The 16,924-nt window shown below is 50.5% G+C and overlaps 1 protein-coding gene across 1 annotated transcript in view; it reads left to right on the top strand.

The window, feature by feature from the left end:
• LOC147630522 (uncharacterized) overlaps positions 1-16,924 on the top strand; it is a 115,953-nt gene that overhangs the window by 77,477 nt on the left and 21,552 nt on the right. The window contains exon 4 of the mRNA XM_086810823.1: positions 13,410-13,483. Coding sequence (XP_086666949.1) covers positions 13,410-13,483 — 74 coding nt within the window. The remainder of the gene's footprint in view (positions 1-13,409; positions 13,484-16,924) is intronic.

Genomic DNA, 16,924 nt, shown 5'->3' with positions numbered 1-16,924 from the left:
CCCATAGATGTGGCTTGGCAGGCTGCCTCCGGGACACCTGCTCAGGCCACAGAGACCTCGGAGTGGCAGCTTGGACAGGGGCACCGTCGAGGGAGACAGCCACAGCAGCACGCCCAGAGACCGCTGCAGCAGCAGCCACCACAGTCTGAGCATCACTGGGTTCCCGTGAGGAACAACTTTGCTCCCCTCCAGGCGGAGACCCCTGCGACGACTGAGGACCAGGAGATGCCAGTGTCGGGAGGCTGGGAAGAGAAGAAATGCCTCTATAGCTACCTACCCAGCAGCCTTGGAAGACACAACAAACACAAGGGGCACCACCAGCACGATGCTGGAAACAGAAATCTCTCAAAACACCACACAGAGATACCTCAAAAACCCTGTATTCCACAAGATAATGAAAACTCGCACACTTATCCACAAATAATGCAAAAAGAAGATCCCTTTTTTACAAATCAGCTAGCTCCACTCGGTTTCCTTCACTCCCTTCGGCCATGGCTCTCCTTTTACAGCACCTTCACAATCCAAAGCTTCTAAAAAGAAAAACTTTCAAACTCTCCTCTTCGCTGCCAGCTTGCTGTCCTGTATGTTCAGCAACCCTCGCCTTTGCTCTCTTTGCTTCCCAACCCGAGGCTCTCTCTCTCTTTCTTCACCTTTGCTCTGCTCAACGACCCAAAAGACCTTTCTCTCTGTTCACAAGGCGGCTATATCCCTTCACACTTGCTGCTGTACTCCAGCCAGGCTCACCAGAGATCTCCATTTCACAAGGCGGCAACTCCACCCGAGCACTGCAGCTCTTCGTTATCTCCCACACGGCGGCTACCACTCGTCAGTCACCCACACGAGAGTCTGCAGCTGCACTCCAGAGCCCCTCTACACGTTGTGTTTGGCGTCCAGCACCAACCACGTCAAAACCACCTGCTCGCTGGCTCCCACATGCCGGGTTGCTCAAGCATTAGTTCTTCTTCAACCGGTTCAATAAGAAAATTCCCAGAATCCAGCAGATAAGCATTGCTCTCACTCACAGGATCATCCGTGACCAGCTTTCCACTTCCACTGTCCTCTTCGGAAGAGAGACTCATTTCCGAAGGTGTTTCAAGCATCATCTTGTCCTTCCTTATGCCAACCACCTTTGGTTCTTCTTCAGGCTCAAGATTCTCCCTTGTCTCACCCCTCGTGTCCAATCCTGCTAGATCCTCCATTTGCAGTCCATCTCCTTCAATCTCTTCGTCTACTTGCTCTTCCACTCCATCCTCTTCTTGTAGATCATCTTCCGTCTCTCCCTCCTCCCCTTAGGTTCCTGAAGTGGCTCTTTAAGCCAAGAGAAGCATCTATTGACATCTAAATCCCTGCCTATGATTGGCAAAACCTTATTCTCTGCAAGAATTTTCTCTGTTTGAACTTTAGAAGCATAAATAACATCACTTAACACACCCTGACTAGTGGAAACATTATCAGAAATCTGGTAATTCTCATAACCATAAGCTGGCATAGCATCCACCGCTATAGACTTCACAGTGCTCTCATTAAATTGCCCAAAATCCTTGGCGACTACCTTAGGATTTACCTGATACATTCCCCTGCCAATTTGTTGGTACATAGTAGGTGTTTGTTGCATAAAATCAACTTGGACCATATTCACATCAAGACAACCATTCTTGACCACTTCGTCTTCCTTGATCATCCCATAATCCGCCATTTTCTTCAGCTTCCATTCTTTCTCTTCCGCAATCCTCACCGCCTCTTCATAAGTAGAAGGTTGCTTCAAGTCCACTTTTACCAACAAACTTTGCTTCAAACCTGCTATGAATCGCATCTTCTTCACAAACATGGGGGGAACTTCTGTTTCAAGAGCTAAACACCATCTTGTCCATAGCTCACTGAAAATTGTAACATAACTTGCCACACTCTGGCTTTTACCTTGCTTCAGACGTTGGAGCTCCTGCCAAACGTCATTGGGATCTTTTTCTCTGAAACTCCTTTGTAAGGGCTTCTCTCAGGTTTTCCACCATCATCATTCGAGATGGGCTACCAATCATTCTTTTTGCTTCAAACCCTCGAAGCCATGTACCCGCTGTGACCTTCAAAAAGATCTGGAAGAGTCGTAAAATTTGATCCGGATTATCCACATGGTTGGTAAAACATGCCACCTCCATTTTCTCCAAGAAATCCTCTACATCCTCATTCTTATCACCGTGAGATTCAGGATAAGCAAACGCCATGGTTGCAACCTGTAAACTGAAGGGACCTGAAGAAAGATCCTCAGTGGGGGCACCAAAAAACTATCGGGAGGCTGGGAAAAGAAGAAATGCCTCTATAGCTACCTACCCAGCAGCCTTGGAAGACACAACAAACACAAGGGGCACCACGAGCACGATGCTGGAAATAGAAATCTCTCAAAACACCACACAGAGATACCTCAAAAACCGTGTATTCCATAAGATAATGAAAACTCGCACACTTATCCACAAATAATGCAAAAAGAAGATCCCTTTTTTACAAATCAGCTGGCTCCACTCAGCTTCCTTCATTCCTTTCATTTGCCCATGGCTCTCCTTTTACAGCACCTTCACAATCCAAAGCTTTTAAAAGAAAAACCTTCAAACTCTCCACTTCGCTCTGCCAGCTTGCTGTCCTGTATGTTCAGCAGCCCTCGCCTGTGCTCTCCTTGCTTCCCAACCCGAGGCTCTATGTCTCTTTCTTCACCTTTGCTCTGCTCAACGACCCAAGAGACCTTTCTCTCTGTTCACAAGGCGGCTATATCCCTTCACACTTGCTGCTGTACTCCAGCCAGGCTCACCAGAGATCTCCATTTCACAAGGCGGCAACTCCACCCGAGCACTGCAGCTCTTCGTTATCTCCCACACGGCGGCTACCACTCGTCAGTCGCCCACACGAGAGTCTGCAGCTGCACTCCAGAGCCCCTCTACACGTTGTGTTTGGCGTCTCCAGCCACCCCAGCACCAACCACGTCAAAACCACCTACTCGCTGGCTTACTCCTCTCTGTCACCAGCCACCGCAGGTCTATCAACAGCATAAAGGCGGCTCCCACACCAGTCGCCTGCCACCAGCCCAACACCCAAAAACCTCTGCTGTATCACCAGCCCAACACTACTGAAAGGAGACGGCGACCCCTTCTGCTTCAGTCTCAACGCCAGCAGAGCAGCCCTCTCTTTTGCGCCTATCACACAGGCGATCTCCTCGCAGCAGCTCCCTTCGCCATGCTTCGCATCCCCAAAGGCGTTACATCTTCCGGCCTCGCCTGTCTTCTAGTTGCCCGGTTTCACTCCACGCTAAACGGCCCCCAGTTGCCGCCAACCTCTTGCCAACTCCCCCATACCTCCTCGCTGCAGTCACGCTGTCCACCAGCCACAGTAGTTCTTCACTCCAGCGGCTCCCTAGCCCGTCCTCTCTGTTGCCGGTAGCCTCTGCACATGTATCTACGGTATCACCAGCCCAACTTCTAGTACCCAAGGCGGCCAACCTTTTCACGGTGTCAGGTGTTTTTTTGAGAGGTTTTTATGGCTTGTGTACATACGTGTGCATGGCACGTGTGAAGAGGTTGGTTTTGAGGGCGTTGCCAGGTGTACAGGATGGATGCTTTTGGTTTTGGGCTTGTTGCAGGCTTGTCCGGTGAGAGGTTTGCTAGGGATGACTTTAGCTGCTCGATTGCTTGAATGTGTACGCATCCTATAAATGAATGGACACTAGCAAGTTTTATTTGAAGGTGTATGGAGTGGGCACTCGTATGCTCCATTTGAAACAAGGCATGAAGCATGGGCAATTAGGAAAGAAGGGACAATATTGCCTTGGACATTGGTGTGAAAGCAATATGGGTGGCCATTCATTAGGCCTTACAAAAAATAATAAAAAATAATCAACGTGGCTAGTTATTGAAAAGCCACATGGCTGCTTATTAGGTGGCCAGCGCTGCTGCCAGAGCAGGCGATGCACGTGAAAGAAGAATTCTGGAAAGTTGGCGAAGGGAAAAGGAGAGCAAAAGCAAAGGGTGCTGCTGTGGGATGAGAGAGTCGCGCTGGTCATTGAGCAGGGCCGCGCAAGAGGCCTTTTGTTTGGGAAGGCTAGCACCAGTTACAGGTGTGGGGGTTCTCGGGCGTGTGCAGCCAGGCGGACAGAGCCGCGTCGATTGCAGAGGAGAGAGAACTGGTGTGGCTGCATAAGGACCATCGTGTAGAAGCCGCTGGAGTGCTGGTCGACTGGGCGCAGCTGCGACTGGTGTCAAAGGGACGCTTGTGAAGTGAAGGTAGAAGGCATCAAAGGTAACTGCAGAGAAGTGCAGAGGAGTTGCTAGGTGACAGGCTTGGTTGGAGTGGGCGAAGCTGCTGTAGACTGCAGAGAAGGCCGCCAGGGTGTGAGGGTCGAGGAAGAGAAGGCCAGGTGGTCACGTGGAGCGCAGCTGCTGGTGTAGCGACGGGGAGCCTCCCTGGTGAAGAGCAGCGAAGACAGGAATGTAGAAGCCGCTGGAGCCGCTAGTTGACAGGCTGACAGCGCAAGCTGACTGCTGGCGTTAAGTAGACGGGCTGGTGACTGTAGCGAGTGCAGTGGGTCGCAAAGGAGTTGCTAGATGACAGGTTGGCGCAGCTACACACAGACGGGGGCCTTGGTCATTTTGCAGAAAGAAGTGTGAGAAGGGCTGCTGCCTTTGATAGAGATTTTCTTTGGAGGGTGCAGAGCAGACAGGCGGTTGCTGAAGCTGGTACTGGACTTGTATGAAAAGTGGCTGCTGCTGCTGGCGTTGACTGAAGCAGAAGGGGTCACCGTCTCCTTTCAGTGATGTTGGGATGGTGATACAGCAGAGGTTTTTGGTTGTTGTGCTGGTGACAGAGAATCAGGTTGCTGTGAAGAGAGCAGGGGTTGGTACAACTGGCGGCTTTCGAAGGTGGTGTGGCAGTCTTTATAACCGGAAGCTGCTGAAGAGAAGGCTACAGGGCAAAGGTGATTACCGGGTATACACATATATTTTGCTGGAGTGCAGTTTTACCATCATGTATCTAATCCTAGAATTAGGTCCAGATGTCGATGAGTTATATTTTGAGGATCCTACACTCTTCGATGTTGTGTTTTCCAATAGTTCTTCTGGTTACTGGTTTGTGGTAATTTATATAAATGAGGGGGAATGGGCAGATTGTGAATGGATTTTGGATGAGGACGGTTCTGAGGACATTTTAGATGTCCAGCTATGTAAAGATGAAGATTTCTACTGAGATATAGGTTTTGTTTTGTGTTCTTTGTCTGGCGTGGGTTGGGTGGTGGAGAGTGAGAGAGTGATTTCTGTTTCTAGCATCATGCTGGTGGTGCCCCTTGTGTTTGTTGTGTCTTCCAAAGCTGCTGGGTAGGTAGCTATAGAGGCATTTCTCCTTTTCCCAGCCTCCCGACAACGGCGATGCGTGTCCTCTCACTGTAGCTCCCGGCTGTGCTTCTTCACACAGCCTCTTCTAAGGCTCTCTCACGTGCCTGTCGCTGCACACGCCCCAGCTGCTCTCTGCAAGGCCGCTAGCCTTCACTTGACTTCACTCGCTGTCAGCCACGCCTTCAAGGCCACCCTCTCTCTCTCTTTCGCTCCTGGCTTGCAAAGGCGGCTTCCAAGCGCCACTAACTTCTCGCTGGCGTCTCTCTCTGCAGACTGACCCATCTCTGTTCTCCACAGCGGCCACCTTTCTCTTTCGACCCGACTCGCCTTTCGCCAAGCTGCCAGAGCAACCTGCTGGCCGCAGCGCTAAGCTCCCACGTGGTCATGCTTTTTTGTGGCCACGTTAATATTATATATTTTTTATTTTGCCTAAGATGGCCACCCCAAATACCTTTTCACACCAATAATTTTGAGCCATTACTATCCACATGTAGCCGCTCTCTCTCCCCCATTTCACCATATACAAGGTAACATTGGCCCTTTCAATGATTATTGCTCCCCACGCTCTCCACACACTTGAATACAACCTGCGAAAGCCCACTCATTTCTTGGGACGCGCACACATTCAGGGCTGCCAAATGGCTAATACCATCTCTAGCAAAGCACACTTTGAACAAGCCTGTAACAAGCCTACAACAAAACTATTCACCCTATACACCTGGCAAGGCATTCAAAGGCAAAACCTTCACACCTACCATGCATCCCATATGTACACAAGCCAAAAATGCCTTTCAGAAAAACACCTATCACCAGCACCCCCTCCTTCACCCCCCCACCCCCGTCCCCTCCCACCCCCGCCTCGCTTCCACCTTCGCCTCCCCCCGTCCCCGCTCTGGTTTCGGCAGCGGCTCCCTCTCCACCCCCCTCGCCCCCCCCTCCTCCCCCCCCGCCCGCCTCACCTTCCCGGGAGGCCCTGGCAGTCCCCTGGCATTCACCTGCAGTCTAGAGGGCGCTGAGCACCGACATCGCTCGAGCACCACAGAGGAGACCTACCATGCCGATTCGGGCTTCACGGATATCATCTATGCGCAGTCGGTTGAGTCACCTCGGCATTAGACAGCGCTCGGAGGCTTTTGATTACGCCTTCACACGGCTTTTTGGAGCAGAGGGTCCCCATGAGCCAGCACCCATCCGAGTTCATGTAGTGATACCTCTGGCCCGCGGTAAGGAGGCACTTGATTCAGCGGTGGCCTTCTCGTTCCCTCTATGTGGCCCATGCGACCGGGAGTGGACTCTAGAGCTCGCTCTTAGCACTTTGAAGACTCAGGCAGTTGAGTTTTCTTATCATGTGAGCGATCTGGAGGTGATAGATGTGATAGACCGACTATGGGAGTTGGCTCATTTTTTCTTGGATCCCGGGAGTGTGGATGCCTCAGGGATTCGTCATTTGGTCGTTCGCATAGTGGCAGACTTAGCACGCGACCCTGGGTATGTATGTATACACGAGGTTGCTCTGTCAGAGCGGGAGGCAGTCGCCATGGGCCATAGCCACTGGTGCCTGATCCGTGATTCTTGTAGTACACCGGGTGGGCAGATTCGCAGCCGCTCGGATGGGGACTACTCTCCATCCAAGCCGCTTGCGAAGGCCCGCCGTACGGCTGAGACAGCATCCACCTCAATAGGTCATCCATGAGGATCATCTCATGGAATGTACCGGGCCTTGGCGGAGCACATTTTATACGCTATCATGGTTGCTTGAGGCAGGAGCTTCAGAGATGCCTGGTTGGTGGCAGCATTGATATTTTGATGATGCAGGAGCACCACTTGGGTGAGAGCAGGATCCGGAGATATGGTTCGGTGATGCCTGGTAGATGGGACACCTTTTGGTCTGCAGGGTTTGGTCCTTTGGGTGGACAGGGAGGAGTATGCATGGTCATTGCAGATGTATGGCGGCAGGCCATTGTGGATCGAGGGATCATTGTGCCTGGTAGAGCACAGTATGTCATTCTGAGGATGCATGATGAGCTACTGGGCGTGCTCAACGTCTATGCGCCCAACCATGCTAGTGCCAGAGCAGAGTTTTGGACCCAGGTTACGGATGCATTGCCAGAGGCCGCACATTGGTGTGTTAGGGGAGACTTCAACATGCTTGAGGACCCGGCCGATAGGGTGGGAGGCAGTCATGTTACAGTGCACGGCACGGAGCTTGCAGCTTGGGACCGGTTTTGCATGTCACTGAGGATCACTGATGCATGGCAGCATGGGGCCTTCTCCCGCTCTCAGGATAGTCTTAGTTTCTCTCGGTCGGATCGCCGGCAGGGAGGGACTAATCTATCACGGATTGATCGCTTTTATGTGGGCGACTGGTTAGGGGAGCGAGGGGGCTCCGTCGGCATTCTCGCTGGCACCTCATTTTCAGATCATGCGCCAATTATCTTGACATTGAAGGAGAGGACACGGGAACCCAGCTTGCAGTTGAGGATCCCAGAGAGGGTATTTACAGATCCCAGTCTCGCTGAGGACATTGAGAGGATCTGGCATGATAGTCAGTGCTCTGACCAGGATGCAGCAGGCCAGTTTTCCCACGGACTCATCAAGCTTAGCTCTTTTTTGCACGCTGCAGCTTTGACACGGCCGGGAGAGATTCGCAAGCGGGAGCATCGGCTGAGACGCAGCCTTGCTTCGCTTCAGCGCCTTCAGGAGTAGCAGCCTGCATGTGAGTGGGTGGCGTCCCAGCTGAGCCAGGCACGCCAGGAGGTTACAGAGGCAGAGGAGCAGAGACATGAGTTTTACTATCGTCGTCAGGCCTCTCAGTGGACGCAGGTTGGTGATAGAGTGACTGGGGAGTTTTTTGAGATCACTGGACCCCGCCATGCTCGAGCAGGAGTCCGTCAGCTTGGTAGGCCGGATGGATCGGTCGCTATTGAGCCGGAGGAGATGAGAGCCATTGCCAGTGCATTCTATAGAGACCTGCTTTCAGCTGAGCCAGCCACTGAGGCTCGGGATGCTTGTAGGCAGACTGTGTGGGCCCATGTGCAGAGGAGGGTCACAGATCGTATGCGTACAATTCTTGGTGCGCCTCTTTCAGAGATTGAGCTTGCCGAGGCCTTGAGGGTCGTGCCGCGACATAGTTGCCCAGGGGAGGACGGTGCCGGCTTTTTTTATGCGCTATTGGGACCTTTTGGGGCCAGGCCTCCGCAGGGGCTTTCAGTATGTGTTGGACACTGGGATGATGCCACAGAGCTTTTTAGAGGGCTTGATCTTTCTTATCCCCAAGGGGGAGGGAGTATCAGATGATATTCGGCATTGGAGACCTATTACGATCCTCAATACTGTCTACAAGGTCTTAGCCAAGGCCTTGAGTTTGAGGATCCAGCCCTTCCTGGGGGAGTTGATTCATGCTACCCAGACAGGATTCGTCAAGGAGCGTAGTATCCTTGACAACATCTTTACTTTCTGGGAGGCGACAGCCCGAGCTAGATTTCTTGGTGAGGACTTGGTCGTGTACTTCTCGATTTTGAGAAGGCATACGATAGAGTTGATTGGGGTTTCTTAGAGGGCACTATGCTTCGTCTGGGGGCTTTGAGCCAGGTTGGATTAGAGGGGTGACGGCTCTGTATTCCACAGCTCGTAGCCAGGTGTTGATTGCAGGAGGACGGGGGCCGAGTTTTGAGCTGACCAGATCAATCCGTCAGGGGTGTCGCCTCGCCCCTTTTCTTTTTCTCTTCTTTGCGGAGGCTATGAGCATGTATTTGACGGCAGAGGAGGTTGGTTTGAGAGGACTCCAGCTCCCAATCCGGGGGGAGGACCTGCTCGATGCTGAGTTTGCTGACGACACGGGCTAATTTTTGCATGGCCAAGAGGCCAATCTTCTTCGGGCAGAGCAGTCGCTCCAGGTTTTTAGTGCAGCTTCGGGAGCATTGATCAATTGGCGCAAGACAGTGGCCTTTTGGATCAGCAGCGCTCCCACTTCGGCATGGAGCCCGGACCCCGATTTTAGATGGATTCCTCCTGGCACAGCAGTGCGGTATTTGGGATGCTAGATTGGACTAGATTTGTCACCTGAGCAACAGATTGCCCCGCTTCTTCTGAGCATTCGGAAGAAGCTTTTGTATTGGAGTACAGCTCGACTATCCTTGGCTGGGAGGGTGGTGGTGGCAAATCAGGTGCTGTTAGCGACCATGTGGTACACTACGTCTTGCTGGATCTTTTCGAGCTCTTGTATCAGCCAGGTACAGAGGCTGATCAGGAACTTTCTTTGGTCTGGGCGGGACGGTCAGCCAGCCCGGGCAAAGGTAGCATGGGTAGTTATTACACTTCCACTGGCTCAGGGAGGCTTGGGCATTATAGATCCAGTCAATCAGAGTAGAGCCTTATTGGGGAAGCTTATTGTTCGGGGGCTGCTTCCAGGCGTAGAGCCGTGGAAAGAGCTTCTCTGCAGCGGCTGCAGGCTCGGGCTCCCCCAGCAGGGGGCACTTGGGCACCAGAGATTCGCTGGATCTTTATGGAGATGAGGAGGACAGGCCTCAGTAGAGGATGGGAGGACAGATTTGCTTTGAGCATCCTGAGAGCTTGGGAGCTGCTGAGACCGGGGCTCTCTCAGCGACATCCTTCTTGTGTTGAGGAGCGGGCCAAACAGCGCTCATCTGGAGCCCAGCGGTTCGCACAGAGCAGGGTCATATGTTGGGTTCTCAGCCTCGTCTAGCCTGGGGACCTTTAGCGGCAGGCCCAGCACGTAGTTTTGGAGACTGGCAGGCCTTCTGTAGTCTCCTAGAGGAGATCCAGGTGGAGAGGCTGAGTCACTTCAGAGGGGGGTTGATTATGAGGGATGATATTTAGGAGGCACTCACAGAGGAATGGTTCACGCCTTTCGAGCTAGTGGCCCCACGGTGGATGGGAGCCTTTACACAGTTGGAGATCCTGATTGCTGTCAGAGCTAGCACTGAGGATGACAGATGCCTCTACTATGAGATTCAGGATGAGGGCAGACTTCAGAGAGTGGAGGTGGAGTCACCTTTGGTTGCAGAGTGCACCTTTCAGAGGATACGTGTAGTGGCCGCCGCTTTCCGGAAGTGGCATATTGACCCCGACCCTGCAGATGTGCTCCCGGATTGGCGCATATGGGCATATGCAGCGCGCCCCTTGGAGTGGGACCCTGGGGAGTACGAGTGGCATGATCCTTATGCATCCCTTGAGGCCACAGAGATCACCTTTTTCCAGTATACTGTTCGGTTGGGGCGGCATATTTTGACGGCGAGGAGGATGGTATCTCCAGCTGCAGCGGGGCACTGGCGGCTACAGGGACTCTCACAGGAGTTCCTGGAGGATTTTTGGGCTCGGCTCTAGGCTAGTCGACAGGCCCGCAAGATCTCGACTTTTCAGTGGGCTGGTCGCCCACAGGGGCTCAGCAGTTGGCACCTGGCTTGTTTACAACGGTCTTCCGGCGGCCTGCGTCCGATGCGGCCACCCTATGGAGACACAGAGACATTGCCTATGGGATTGCCCTCAGGTGCAACAGATTTGGCTACGGATGCTGCGTATTCTGGCCCCCCTCTCTCCAGAGGGTATGTTTACGTGGGGTGCCGCTGCTTGGTCGACTTCGTCAGGGCCTGCTATGGGCTATGAGATGGAGCAGGATAGTCAGGCCATCAGATTCATTAGGGGCCAGCCTCGCCTTTTTCCGTCACCGGATTTCTCGTCCGCTAGCTGGACACAGGAGCGGGATTTACGATGGGAGCTTCTCAGCAGCCTCACCATCTGGTTCCCCTGGAGGGCCCAGTGTTTCACGACCTTTGAGGGGAGACTAGAGCAACCAGCAGAGACTGTACGGGGGATTTGGCAGGAGTTGATCCACACCCTGCGAGGACAGTATGACCGCATCCGGGGCGACTCGGATGAGGCGATCTTGCGGCGCTAGGCCTTTCACACCACCTGGCGCAGCGGCCCCTTCTATACCTTACATCGTTGGCATTACAGGAGGCCACCTGTTTGGCTTTTCCCCCCTCTTATTGTATGATTTAGCCCCTCAGTCCTTTGTACTGATGCTTGTATTTTGCAGCACCTAGAGAGAGTCTCCCGGGATGCCTTGCTGTATTCACTGCTCTGGTTCTCTTATGAGCAGGAGAGATTTTTTGTAGCCCTACGGGCGTTTTTATATAACTAATGAAAGGATCTTTTCTCGGGAAAAAAAAAGAAAGTTGTAGATCATCTGAAGGTGGGAAGCTTGACATTCACTCGGCCCAAGACTGTGGAAAGGGGTTGGTTGGACTGGGAGGGTTGGAGGGTTGGCTAGGCTTTCGGGCGGCAGATGCACGTTGGAGTGTCAATGCAGCACCTTCAATGCCGGCGCATGCACCTCTCCTGTATCCATTAGTGGTGTGCCTCTGTTTCTGGATTGCCCACCGAATGCTCCCGGATGGTTCCTCTAGGGTTGATCCACTGTGGTGGTGTGATGGTGCTACGGTGCTACGGTGACTGTGTGATGCCCTGAGATGGTCCGGCCGGAATAGTACAATGTGGGCACCCTTGGTGGCTACAGGTCACCCACCACTAGAGTGTTCACTATCCTTGGTGAGGAAGATAGAACAAGAAAATGGCCTCAAAGTATAAGGGAGGCGAGTATGATGGTGGCGGAAAAAAGAATACCTTTTTCTTGTTTTTTTGGATTTTTAAAATAAATCTTACAATCCATCATCCCACTGTTCAAACATATAGAAAAGTGATCGCCTGCAAGTCCATGCACTCGAGAGGTAATTGCCAATGCCGAGAGGTTTCATGAAGCAAGAGTGTCATTGTTGGATCACCAATGGTGTTGCAGATCACACGGTGGGGCGTAGGACAGGAAGATAAAGCAACCCAAAGGTGGTTCCTCTAGCTCTAGGGTGGATCCACTGTGGACTGTGGTGGTGTGACGGTGTGACGGTGTGCCCTGAGATGGTCCGGCCGGCACAATACAGTGTGGGCACCCTTGGTGGCTATAGCTCCCCAGTAGAGGCATGGTCCCTTGAAACTTGTCAGACATGGTAGATCATAAGTAGCATAGCGGCATGGCACATTTGGCGGGCATGACGGAGTGAGAGCATTGAGGGCACCCTCACACCCTCAGCAGAGTCCATCCATGACACATGGACAGATATCATTCATACCCTCTCTGGCTAGTTGGGGAAGTTACAGGGAGGTTGAGACTGCATGTGGAAATGTCGAGAGGCCTCCCTACGCATTTGCCAGCGGGGTCCCTTCCTCTCGGACAGTGGAGGAGACCCCACTTGGCACTACAGGCCACCGGTTTGGCTTCCCCCCTCCCCCTCCCCCTCCCCTTGTATGAGGTAGTTTCCCTTGGAGAGCCACCAACCATGGAGGGGCCTATCCTCCCCTTGGTTTTATCCTCTTTTTGAGGTTCTGTGTCTGTATTTCAGCCTACTGGCTAGTTTTTCATGTAACCAATAAAAGGATCTTTTTCCCATTTAAAAAAATCACTATTTTCATCGTTAAGGAGGAAGGATGAGAAGCATTCAAAAAAATCCTTGCATTTGTGAGAGATTATCTGGTTTTAGAGCAGGCTAAGTTGCCCAATTTGCCCAGTGAGAAACATAAAGGTTCCATGGGTGACAGGGCACAGTAGAGTGTATGGAACCAGGAAGGACTTTGATGACTCCTTTCACTTGTGTAGAGGTTGAGAGAGCATTTTATTCCTTCCCATGTCAAAAATGACCAAGATATGACGACTTCACAGGTTTTCTCTTTATAGATGGAGGATCAAAATGTGGCGAACATATCACTCATGCCTTACAGGAGTTATGGGACAAAGAGTGTATGGGTTGAATTACAATGTTTATCCAAAATAATCTCTGTGACAAACATGTATAGTTTGTATTGACTGACATTGTTACGAATTAAGGTATAATTGTGATTGTCCTTCTGTAATTGTGGTAGAGATAAGTAAGAATTAGGTGGTATAAGTACTTACATGTAAGAGTAGGCATTAAATGGGTTGTTTCCTTTTCTTTTCCAATATTTTGACTTGAAATGTTTCTTGCCCAGGTACCTTTGCATCATTTCTTGGTGTAGTACTTCTACGCTTTGGAAGTACACTTCTTTCACTGCAGATCATGGAGGTTGAGCTTGTGTTGCAAAATTTTTTCCCCTAAACATCTATATGTGTATGTGTGTGTGTGTGTGGTGTGTGTGTGCGTGCTTGCAGTGTGAGTGAGAGTGCGTGTGTGTGAGTGAGTGTGTGTGAGTGAGTGTGTGTGTGTGTGACAGAGAACCTGTTGGCGGAGAGACCTGCGACCTGCTCGCTTCTCTCTTGCAACCTGTTCGCTTCTGGCCTGCAACCTGCTCGCTTCTGTCTTGCGACCTGCTCGCTTCTCACCTGCCCGCTTCTCACCTGCCCGCTTCTCAACTGCGTACTGCTTGCCCGCGTGAGCTTCTCGTGTGTGTGTCCTGATTTGACTGTGTGAACTGCAGATCCAGCCCTTCGTTTCTTTTTGCCTTTTCCCTCTCTTCTGCGTGTGTGTGTGTGTGTGAGAGAGAGAGAGGTGAGAGAGAGAGTCGACCTGCTCGCCTGCTCGACCTGCTCTGCTCGACCTGCTCGACCTGCTCGCCCCCTTGTGTGTGTGCACGTGTGGTGAGACGCTCACCTGCTCACTCCCTTCTAGTTCTGCTAGCCTGTGTGACTCTTTGACTGTATGTGTAAGGCTCGCCTGCTCTCCCGCTTGACTTTTCATGTTTGTGCCTTGCTCACCTGCGACTCTGCTCCATTTGCTTGCTACTCGCTGCCTCTTCTTGTTTCGTAGCTTCCATCTTTTTTTTCTCTTCAGGTTCTTGGCTGCCTTGTGTGTGTGTGTGTGTGTGTGTGTGTGTGTGTGTTTGTGTGAAGTGTGTGAGAGAGAGAGAGAGTCGTATTTCAATCATGGCTTCAGGTTTGGATTTTTGTACATATGCTCGAAAAGAAAGACCTGCAGATGCTAAGCGCCGCCTATCAGAGCCTGCATCACAAGATGATGAACTTACTATGCAAGATCAGTATGTCTTTGACACCCTTAAGGATGACTTTCAGCAGTCACGACAGGAATGGGGCTAACCGGTTCTAGAGGTCATGTACAAATTGAAATTGCCGTCCCTCGTGAATCCTCTCAGGAAGTTGTCTCAAACTGCAGTTATAATTTTCTTTCCAAGAAGAATCCCAGCGGCCAGTGCTGTCGCACAGTGGATTAAGTCCATCCTTGGAGGATGCTTTGTAGAGGGAGTGTATTTTGCTTCCAGAGGCTTTTATGAGGTGCATTTATCAGATGCTTCGTGCAAGCAGAGGCTTCTTGAATTCTCTCCCTTGTTTTACGGAAAGCAGATGGTACATGCTATGTCCTGGTCCCCAAACAAGGATTATCAAAGTCTTATACGACATCATTGTCCTGTATGGGTTGAGGTTGTTAACTTCCCGGATTATATGCGTGAAGCTCATTCAAACTTTTCCTTGAAGGCAAAGCAGACTAGCGGCTAAATCCCTAAACCCACTTGAAAAGGCTAGCTATGAGGTCTTGAGACACACATTCATTGTGGGATTCTTGCCCAATGGAGTTAGATGGAGCCCCAATGTACATAGCAGGTGGATCCCCATTACACATTTATATAACATCAAGTGAAGGAGGGAGAAACTATGCAGGATTATATTACGAGAACCAAGTACCTTCATCTAAGATACTCACCTGAAAAAGAGTGGATGATTTATCACTCATTGATTTGGTGTCTCAAGAGCAACAGGCTTCACAACTGTTTCTGTCGGTCTAGGCACTACATCTCACTCTAAGGCAATATACCTAGTAGATAATTTACAAGACAAGGATGTAGAAGTCCCCTATGCATCATTTAAAGCCTTATCGGCCAAGGGTATCCAACTAGCACCAGCTAGATTCCTAGTTAGGGACATGATCATGGATGATTTGGCAAAGAATTCGCTAAACCTCTGGGACACTGATACACCTACCCCTCCTTCTATTGCAGTGGAAGTTGAGGGAGTGCAATTGGGAAAAAAGTGTTTTGAATTGAAGTGGGGTGTGTTTGCAAGAGCTTGTTTTGCCTGCCACAAGTTTGGGCATCTAGCCTCTGAATGCCCAATGGTTCTGCATCAGCCCCCTCCCAATGCTTTGCCGCCCGAGACACGGGAAAAGAATGAGAATTTGCAAGCTAACACAGCAAATAGAAATGGAGCAAAGAATGCCAAACCAATCAATCAGGTGCAGTCACTTGCTGGAAAAGGAAAAGATAAAGGAAAAGAGAAGATGAAGGAATCTGCGGGCATTGATCAGGATGGTTTTCAACAACCTAAGAAGGTGGTTGTATTGAAGCAACGCCCCCTTCAATCTCGTCAATGGGATGCTTCTTCTCCCTTACCAGGACAAGCTTCTACTTCAACTCCTGTCCTTCAAAATTGGGTGGGGGTTTTGAAGAAGGGCATCCCCATATGTGATTCAGAAGAAGGGGATAATGCTATGTCTTTCATGGGTCATGATGGAATGCAGCCCATGTAGGCAGAGGCTTTGCCTCTCTGATGTCTTTTTTTATATCTGATACTTTGCTGTATATACCTCTTTCATGCCTCAAACACTTAAGTGCTTTACCTACAATGTACAGAGCCTCTGCAATGTCTCAAAGTGGAGGCTTTTATGGAATTATGTACATAAAATGCAGCCAAATATTGTTTGTTTGCAAGAGCATAATCAACACTCCATGGTTGGTCATCATGTTTATTTTCGCGGTTATGATATATATTATGCTGGTACCACTACCTACTCAGGTGTATGCATACTGGTTAGACATGAGCCGGAGCCTTAGTTAGCCTTCAATGACAGCAGTGGCAGATGGATGGTCATACAATGTAATGTCAATGGTGATATTCTTGAGTTTGCATCAGTCTATGCTTCCCAGACCTCTGCCATGAGGGCTTCATTATGGGATTCTTTATGCAGATATCCATGGAGATCCAATGCATTCATCTGTGGAGATTTTAATAATTCCCCTCTACCAAGAGATAACACCACTTCAAGATCTCATATGCTATCATTGGAAAGGCAGAAATGGGACAACATACTTCTTTCTGTGCAGGCTGAAGATTTATGGGTGCTTCTCCAAGGGTCAGTGCCTGGATATACTTTTCATCATAATGCACTTACTACATACTGGGCAAGGCTTGACAGATGGTATTTGTTTTACCCTCAACAATTTGCAGATTTTAGCCCTCATCTCCTTACAGATTTCTCATTGGGCTTGTCAGATCATGCCCCATTGTGGATGAATTTGCAGCTTGGCATGTCTTTGGATGATTTACCACCCCTCTCCAGTAGATTATTGCATGTTAATCAGGCTTATTTCCGACATCACTATTTCCAGCAAATGATTAGACTTGCAATTCATCCCTTGCCTTTGCATGCCGAGGAGGACATGAATTATGCTTGGGACAGCTTTGTCTCTCGTATGCAGAATGTCATTAGGGAGTATGGCAAGTGGCATATGACTGAATGGAGGAATGAGGTTAAATGGGAAAAAAGGAGAGCACAACA

This window comes from Cibotium barometz, chromosome 16, assembly GCF_041138505.1.
Source record: "Cibotium barometz isolate CiBa-2024 chromosome 16, ASM4113850v1, whole genome shotgun sequence".
Classification (NCBI taxonomy): Eukaryota; Viridiplantae; Streptophyta; class Polypodiopsida; order Cyatheales; family Cibotiaceae; genus Cibotium; species Cibotium barometz.
Note: the sequence above shows the minus strand (reverse complement) of the source record. Positions and strands in the feature narration are given on the sequence as shown.